Genomic DNA, 9,865 nt, shown 5'->3' with positions numbered 1-9,865 from the left:
AGCCACCTGATATTTGACAAAGGCACTAAACATGTTCACTGGAAGAAGGATAGCCTCTTCAATAAGTGGTGTTAAAAAATTGGCTCTCTACATGCTGAAGGCTGAAACTAGACCCATGCCTATCATCACGCACTAAACTAAAGTCAAAGTGAGTGAAAGACCTAAATATTAATACATAAACACTAAAATATTAATACATAAACATCATAAACACTGGAAGACAAGCTAGGTAGAAATCTTGGAGACATAGTGGTAGGCAAAGAATTCGGGAACAAAACGCAAACTGCACAGGAAACACTTCAAAGAATTAGCAACTAGGAGCTCATATTATTGAAAAGTTTTGTATTTCAAAAGAAATCACCTACAGAGTGAAAAGAAAACCCAAAGAATGGGAAAGAATTTTAACCAGCAATCCCTCAAACAAAGGACTTATGTTCCGAATATATAAAGAATTTAAAAATATCAAGCCCCCCAATCTTAAAGACTCTCTCCAAAAATGCACATCTGCGATAAACACCCATTTCCCAGATGAGGATATACAAATTGCAAATAAATACATGAAGAAATGCCCACCATCACTGGTCTTTCAAGAAATGTAAATTAAGACAGCATTGAGATTTCATTTCATTCCAGAAAGAATAGCTGCCTTCAAGAAATCAACTGATAACAAATGTTGGTGAGGCTGCTGGGAAAAAGAAACACTTATCTTCTGTTGGTAGAAGTGTAGACTGGTAGAGCCACTATTATGGAAATCATTAAGGATATTCCTCAGAAAACTAGGATTGGAAGTTCTATTCAATCCAGCTATTCCCCTCCTGGGTATTTGCCCAGAAAAACTGAATAGGTGATGTCACAGTGATATATGTAAACCCTTGTTCATAGCAGCACAATTTGTAATAGCTAAATGTTGGAAAAAACTAAAATGTCCATCAACCACAGAGTAGATGAAAAAGATGTGGCATTTTTATATAATGGAATATTATTTAGCTATAAAAAGGATGATCTTGAGGCTATCCTAGGTAAATGGAGACAACTGGAGACTATCCTCATAAGTGAAATAAATATGAATCGTATTTTAAAATATAACATTGTGTCTCTAGTGTAAAAAGTAATTAAAAACTGTAGGAGTAATAAGATCCAAAATGTGTAATCACTATGGTAAAAAAGAAAGGGAAAGAAAGTGCTCTAAATGATGTAACTGTGTATGTTTAAGTGTGTAAGATAGATGACCATATTACTAAGTTTTTGTTGGATCATTGAACAGAACTATCTGCACTCTCACTTTTTGAATGTCTACTTTTTATGCTTTAATTATGTAACTTGAACAACTATTTCTAAGATGACAATATGTAATTTATCAACTAGTGATTTCTTAGTGTTTATTTTTATTTTTTGAAATTCTGTATTTCTATCCTTTTCTATTTTGCTTTTTTCTCTTTAAATAAAATTTTAAAAAATTTATGAGTATAAGTAAAAAAGTCTTACCAGAAACCTCAAATTTTATTTCCATAAATATTTCATATCATGTATATCAAATAATACTTTTATAGGAATAATTAGAATACTATTCATTTGTGGAGTTCAAAATAGGGATAATTTAAGTGTCCAATTCATTTGACTACAACCACATGATACTTTCCTAATAGCAAAAAGATAAGGAAACTGGTGTATAAGAAGCTAAATATTTATATTGCACTCCCAATTAGAAGCATTTTTAAAGAGAGAATAGAGTCCCTTTTTGTTAAATCTGTTTCTAAAGTAGTGATAGGTTTCTTCTATCCATACCTTATTTTTAATAAAAATATCTTATTGGTGTAATCTATGATGGAATAAGCTTTTCTTGGGGAGTTTTGTGTTTTTACTGTACTGTTAGACTTACATTTATCTTCTTAAGCAGTTTGAATGTTAAATATTCTCAGTAGAGTGCTTTGGATTGACAAACTGACATGCATTTTGGGCAGACTGAAGGAGCTGAAGGGATGTGAGGAAAGTGCTAGTTAAATCTGTTTTACTCAACCTTGAAGAAATGCTAAGCATTAATTCTGAGCTTCAAACGAAGTACACAATGTGCATGTATATGCAATGTTCCTGAGAGATTCCTGATGAACGGAAAAACAAATAATCTGTGATGGGAAGAAATACATTTCATCAACCCCCCGAGCAGCAGTGATTTGTCTCAGCTTGTCAGTCATACTTGATTCTGATTAAAATAAGGCAAATGTAATAGTTTAGCCTTTCCTGAGAAAGAAATTACATTTGTCTTCAACAGAGCTTTAAATTGCACATCATATGGATTTTTTCCCTTGCTAAATGGACATGTATTGAGCATCAGAATCTGACTGAGTGACTAGACCAGGACCCTAGGCCGTATGGTAAGCAACCATGAGATGAGCTCCTCAAGCCTGAGGGTTCTTTGGGAGGTGGGTGGGTAAAGCTGCGAGGACAGCTGCCACATACAAAGGATCTGCTAGGAGACACACAAGACGGTGCCAGAATGTGGTGCATCTCACAGGTACTTTTATTCATGCCGCAGAGTAAACACTACTTATCTAGGTGGACGGTGACTTTCTGTGTTCCTGTCTAACACAGCTTGCTGAAATTTACAGGCAGTGATGTTTCATCTCACGTGCACTCAAGACAGCTGGTAAATGATGACCATGAGCAGGTGCAGGACTAGAACCTTTTAAGGCTTTACTTCTTTTATCAGCACTTCTGGTTTTATAAACAATGAAGCTCATCAACCCCATTCCTACCCAAATCTCCTGGTAAATTTGGACATAGTATGGCTTCTTGAGGACCCAGACATTTTTAATTAAGCTTGGAAGCATCTTGGCAGGATCAACCTCCTGGGCCGCGTCAGACCTAGCTACTCATGAAGATCACCTACTGTGCAGGAGCCTCCATCATATGGATTTTGTATGCTTATTCTTGACTTGCTAGCTAGCAAAGACTGTCAATCAATGAATTTGAGGAGTGTATTTCAATGGTTGTGACTGGATAAAGAATTAATTGTGTTTGAATGATTCAAACGACATGGCACCAATATTGGATGTGAGATGCTTGGCTAAAAAAGTTTTCTAATCCTGTGTTTAAAAAAATGCCTCTTCAAATTGCTCCACACCCTTGTAACATTTCAGATAGTTAAGACAATTCATGATGGTGCTGCTGTTCAGTTAACATACTACGCTGTTGGGGAAATACAAAAGGAAGGTAGAGACTTCTAATTTCATATTACTATGCAGATGAAGGGCAATAATATGTTTGAGCGGTGGTGTATATATTTTTGATCAAACTTTTGCATAATTAAAATTGAGATGGTTGTACATTTAGCAAGATGTTTTATGCTTCACAGAAAAAATTCAACATATAATCTATGATGTTCACAAGACTTTGAGAAGCATGATCACCTTCACTTTATTGATAAAGTTAAATAATTTTGAGTTTAAATAATTTTGAAACAACTACAAGTGGAAATCTAGAACTACTCTATCACTTTGCTGCCTGAATTTTTTCTATGTGTCATAGTGGACTCATCTTAACTGAGAGCTTTTTGTAGTGATGAAATATTGACAATGATGTCTGCGCTGGTTGTTGCAACTTGTTACACAATGTGTCTTTACCTTTTCGTGCTAATGGGTCAACACATCATGTATTTCAAACTCTGTATCATAAAATATAATAGAACAATTGTATACAACAATTTTATTTTATTTAATATTTTGATACCGAGGATTGAACTCACTACCTTGCAATTGCCAGACAGGCACTTACATGACTTAGCTAAACCCCCAGCTCCACCTTATATATTTTAATATGTTAACAAGTGTCTTCTCTGATGCCATCCTAATGTTATGGCTGTTTCATGTGTGAGATCAAGTAATTCCTAGCCCTTTGCTTAATTCTAGTTATGAATCCACTGATTTCTGATTATTGAACTTTGGTACATTGAAGATGTTGCCAAAGAACGCAAATTATTGGCCATTCATTTTTATCTGAAGAAGCCAACATATTTTCTTATTAGCATAATAATATACTTTTGTCTATTGAGTGTATGTACCCTACTTTTCTGGAGAGCTAGGAGAAATTCCTCATTATTTTAAAATGACTTGTAATATATTTATGGGTTATTTAAATAACTTACCTTCCATATAATCGTCATATCACTCCATCCTAACTAAATGTTCATTCAATTAATAGGTTAGTCTTTAGAATATCTCATATTATGAAGATATACATATATTTATATGTATATATATATATACATATATATATAATTTTTTTCTAAGTACATTTTGTAATGTTGTGTTACCAGTGACACTGTCAGATGGAATTTGTTCTTTGGAACTAGAAAAAGATAAATTTCAAATTTATACATAAAAATAGCAGGCAAGTTATGAAAAAAATTGGTGTTATATAGTCAGAGAAAGACTTTTACTAAATATTGAAGTGTGTTTTAAAACTGTGTACTATTCAGCCTTCAAATATATTTGATCTAGTATATCTCATTCAGTACAACAGAATAGCATCTAGGAACAGGTCCAGATGATGGGAAGATGACATTTCAGTTCAACAGGGAAATAATGGCTCATTCAATAACTGATGTTGGGATAACAAAGGCCCTTCTGCAAAATAGAGACGGATGTCTGTCCTGGCAATAGAAACTTTTCCTGTTTACTTGTACTACTTTATCTTACTTTGTTTTTTTGATGTTTATGTTTTAGTATTGTAATAGAAATAACTTATTTTTGAGAAAGAAAATGACTTCATATTTTGATTTTTTTGTTGTGTGAATAGCAGTTTGCATGAAGAATGAGCAATTTGATGCTGTTATGTTTCCTATTGTACTCTGTAAATCTTGACTTTGTATTTTTAAATATGGACTTTTAGATTGCTGAAGATCACAAAATGCACTGCTTAAAAAATGTAAACTACACAAAGTACTTTCAGCAGGTAGTTTTAATGCCGCAATGTTCTTATCCTGCTTGTTACTGACAGCTCTTGATTGTACTTTAAGCCTCTGATTTTATAAAACTTGTCTTTCCCTGTGAAGCAGTGCCTGTGAGTTTCATTACAGAAAAAGATGATTTCTGCTTACCGTTTGATCTGTGTATTCCTTATCTGAACTTTTTACTGTATGGCTGGCATGTGCAACTTCTGTCTCATTAAAATCTAGGCTTAGGATAAGGAAGTTAGGTCACTGGGGGCGTATTCCTGGATGAGATCAGGGACCCCAGCCTTTTCTTATACATATTTCATTCCCAGCTTCCAATATGAACCTTTTCCAAAGCATCAGGGACACCCAACCATGCACTAAAGCATCTGAAACCTGAACTAAAAATACTCCCAACTTTATCATTTCAGGTATTCTGTCATGGAAAGCTGATTAACACAATCCCCGATCCTGGAAGTGACTATCTTAAGAATCACCTCCTTTCCACTACTCCAAGTCAAAGAACACTTGTACAGGTGGTAACATTAGCACAAGAGCAACATATATTGACTAGCTTTCCAATGACTAACTGATATTTTCTTATAACAGAATAGTCATAAGTAGGTTTGAGATAATGTAAGGTCAACTGACACAAGTTATTATAAGCTGCATATGAATCTATCTGCCATAGAAAAGCATATTTTTCATCCATAACTAAGTTGGTCTAAGCCTTCCTTAACCAATATAATCTCTGTTAGTTGTTGTTCTAGAATTTCAAAAGAATTTTTCTTATTTACATCATTTTCTGGTAGTTCCACAGGCTGGAAACCAAGCTTCTAAATAAAGCAAAGACTAGCATCCTGTACCATGTGGAAAATGAAAAATTGAGCATACAGAAAGGTCAGTGTTTCCAGATGTCTTCTAAATGTTAATTTCACATACTGATTGTTTGAACATTGTAAAACCTTGTCAACCATGTAAGCACTTTTTTCTTCTTGAGGATAGCATGTTATGATAGGGCACAGAAGCTAGATGGAAGAGAGCCATGAACTTTCTTTGAAATGTGGTGCTTGCCATCAGTGAAATGAATCTTAATGGTAGTGATTTCTAGTATGGGGAAGGAAAATATTTAACCTCTTTCACTGATGTGAATTAGACTGGAGAGGAAAAGGGTGTATTTTGAAGAAACTAATTCTTGCCTACTCCATGCTTTCTATGATTTCTTTATAAATCTTGTCTTACTACCATTTACGTTAATACAGTGTAGGGAGAATGATGAGTATGGAATAGAATATTGTCTCTGTGATCATATTATAGGTTGTACAAGATTTTAAAGTTGAGAGGAGGGCTGGGGATATACCACAGTAGCACAGCACCTGTGTGGCAAAGCACAAGGTTGTGAGTCCGATTTCCAGTACCAATAAGTAAACAAATGAATAAATAAGAATGTATGAAAAATAAGTGATAACTTAAGTAGATGGAAAAAAACTAAAATAGATAAGTTTTCCTCATGGATGATCTAAAAAATGTACTGGTCTTATAAACAATAATGGATAATAATGGGTTATGGAACATGGGTTGCATTTATCATTAATGTATGGAACTCAACAAAGTAGTGTGATTTCTGCTATGTGTGACAAGTCCCACTAAGAAGACTATCCAAGGAATTTGACATTACTGTGATTGTCTAGATGAAGATTTTTAGAATTATCCTGTGGTACCATTTAATTTTTTTGGATTTTTTTTCTTGTTTATATTTACCTGATTAATCATTAAACTATTTTGTCAAGCTACTTTCCATTTTAAAATTAGGAATATACTAATGAAAACTAAACAGTATGCTTGACTGTAGTTTAGTAGTTTAACGTTCTTATCCTACAATAAAACCATAATATGCAGATACTGTGGAATTGCCTCAGGGAAAAGTTTGCAATACTAAGAGATTTCTTGTGCTCATTTGGATTTATTCATGGTGTAAAATATAATCACTGTGAAGTGTGAGACAATTCACTAAATAATTTCATCTTGCTGTGAGATTCCTCACCAGACCAGTTCACCTGAATCTTGGCTGATGCTATTGAGTGACATTTGAGCAGGGGAATAGAACAAAACCCTTTATATATGTTCATGGATCATAAAGCCTTCTCTCTGGAGAACATGATAATTTGGAAAACTAAAACTTTATATATATAAAGAAATGACAATATTTTTCAGTGACACAACTTAGAATAAGAATTATTTTTAAAGTCTCCATAATTTAAACTTCTAAATATTCATGTTAATGGGTTAGACATTATCACACAGGAAACTTTCATTTATATAGTTCTTGCTTTCCAGTGCATCTATTTGGAGCACTTTGTGGTAACTGACACACATTCTTACAGCACAATGAGGAATGATGTTCATAGAGTGTCTCAGTTACCATGCAATTTTTGTACATCATCAAAGAACATGTAACTGTATTCATAATAATGTAAAATATGCTTTATAATATTGATGCTTCATTTTGAAATTATAAATACTTAACTGAAATTCTCTACTGTATCTGTACTGTCAGCTGTATCATGTGCTGAAATTCATACTGATTTGAATTAAATATATTATTTTTAGTGTGAAGTAAATTTAATCTTTCTTTTTTGCTTTTAAAACAAACACAAGCCATTTCACTTTAAATAAAGAGTGGTTAGTAATCTAGCCTAAGTTTATTATATATGGGAAATATAAAACTAAAAGTAGTTATATTGTATGATTCTAGGTGTGTTATTTATATAACTAAAAGGAATATGTGTATCAAGTTATATGGTATATTTTGCCCCAGTTAATGAATCTCTATAAACCTCTTTTAGTTATTTCACAAATAAGGTAGGTAAACATAAAATTGTAAACCATTAACATTGAATTTTAATAATTTGCTCCAAGTTTCCTTTGAACACATTCTGTAAGGAGATTGCTAATAAGCTTCTCACTGAACTCTTACACTTCACATAGTAAAACTGGTGAGCATGACTGGATGTGATGTTTTTGCAATATGTAAAGCATTATTTAAAAAGTACCTCATGATATTATCTGAAGATACAGCATAGAATGCATGAAGTGTAACAATGTGAAATGAAAGCTGGAATCATTTTCTCATAAAGCAAACATGATTACATGCAATTACATACAAATGGTATTTAGTGATGTTTTGCTACTTTTTATGTTAGTTTAGGCTAACTTATTCTTTGGGAACAGGTAATCCTAAAATTTTAGTTGTTCAACATCCTGAAGATGATGTATTTCCTGTTTCATAAGAGTTACATTTTTCTTTGTTCTATTTTGTCTTCAGTCCAGCACCCACGAGGACTAAATGATTCACCAGGGATATTGATGGTCTCAAGGCAGAGGGAGAGAAAATGACAAACCAAGAACTTTAATATTTATTCTTCAGCTCAGAAGAGGCACGCATATCTGTGTATGTCGTGTTTCATGACTGAGTTCAACAGCATAGTGATGAATGATCCTTGACTGTAAAAGATTTAATGGTAAGGTTGGCCACATCAAAGAGGTGTAGCAAATATTTTGAACTGATATTTAATGCAAGTTTTTAAGATAGGGCCTTACTGTGTTGCTGAGGCTAGACTCAAAACTGTGATCAACAAATCGTCTTCTTCCTACTTCAGCCCCCTCAGGAACTGTCTTGGCTACATTTTTTTCTCGATACAAAATACGGATGCACAAAATTAAGGAAGGCAAGGTTTATTTAGCTTACAGTTTTTTGGAGGTTTCAGTCCATATTCAACTGGCTCCACGGCAGGGTAGTGTGGCAGAGGGGCAACCACTAATGGTGGGCACAAACAGCAAGAGCAAAAAGGGCAACAGAGAATAATAAAACATGCCTTCTTCCCTCTCTTATATTGTATGCCAGCTCTGCCTCTGGGCAGGTGCAGCACTCACACTGATAATCCCAGAGCTAGACAGCAAACAAATTACAAACACTAGATTCACCTGTCTCCATGATTGCATGAGGCAATCATGGCGGGGGGCACCTAGACATAAACCATAATAGTATCCAAGATTATAGGCTTGTACCATTGCACTTAGTTCTGCTTAATGGGTTTTAAAATTATTTTTCATATTGCAGAAAACTGATTTGCGTTTCAAGTTATTTTATTCAAATAGTGCTTAATAAACACTTCATGTGTTCACAAATATGAGAGTTCCTATCCCCTAGAAGTTCAGAGTTAAGGATATAAATAATTATGTTGAATACTGTGGTGTTAATAAATTAGGAACATATGAGCTACTTTGTTGAATATTGTCTTTAAAAATTATGAAATTCCTGAGGTAGCAAAATCATGATTTTGAACCAGGCCTAGGCAACAAAGAAATCTATTGAGACCCTGTCTCAAAAAAAATTGTCTAGGGATGCACTTTCTTATGAAGTACATTAATGACATTGGATAAGTATCATTACTTTTGTTCATATTTACCACTGAAGAGACAGGCTTAGTATGATTAGATAATACACCCAATGTAACTTAGTTATATTCTGCGTAAACCAGATCATATATTCTACAGCTTAAACTGTCTTACACAAAACTATAATATAGTTAGTTCCTAGTTTATTTTTCCTCTAAAATTTCTTGTTTGGGGGTTGTATCATTCTAGAAGTTACAATTAGTGCTCTGTTGTGGGTTGTTGATAGTATTGAGGGCTATTTTCAACCACCTTCTACCAAAGGTCAAAGCTGAAATATATGTTTCATTAGGCAATACATGGAGATCATTGCCTCCTTAATCTTTATTGAACTATTCCAGAGGCAGGAGTGTGGAAAAACTCTACCAGTTATAGTACATACTTTAAATAACATTAACAATTGTTAGTAGGCTGTTCTTTACTGCTCTAAGGAACTATTTCACACTTTTCTGATGGTCTTGGTCAAGCCCTCATGTTCCA

At 33.8% G+C, this 9,865-nt stretch overlaps 1 protein-coding gene across 1 annotated transcript; it reads right to left on the bottom strand.

Annotated features, from left to right (window-relative positions):
* Positions 1–2,600: 2,600 nt before the first annotated feature.
* Positions 2,601–2,828, bottom strand: LOC106028733 (ATP synthase subunit ATP5MJ, mitochondrial-like). The gene has a single exon (XM_063239724.1). It carries the CDS (start codon positions 2,826–2,828, stop codon positions 2,601–2,603), a length of 228 nt encoding a protein of 75 aa, XP_063095794.1.
* Between the last annotated feature and the right edge of the window lie 7,037 nt (positions 2,829–9,865).

The sequence above is a fragment of the Cavia porcellus genome, unplaced genomic scaffold, assembly GCF_034190915.1.
Source record: "Cavia porcellus strain 051 isolate PalLab524CR breed Dunkin Hartley unplaced genomic scaffold, mCavPor4.1 scaffold_29, whole genome shotgun sequence".
NCBI lineage: Eukaryota > Metazoa > Chordata > Mammalia > Rodentia > Caviidae > Cavia > Cavia porcellus.
The sequence above is the reverse complement of the archived record's forward strand: the minus strand, read 5'-3'. Positions and strand labels throughout refer to the sequence as shown.

What these genes read in the sequence shown, in the direction of transcription:
- LOC106028733 (XM_063239724.1), bottom strand. Translation starts at nt 2,828, where the DNA reads ATGCTTCCAAGCTTAATTAAAAATGTCTGGGTCCTCAAGAAGCCATAC.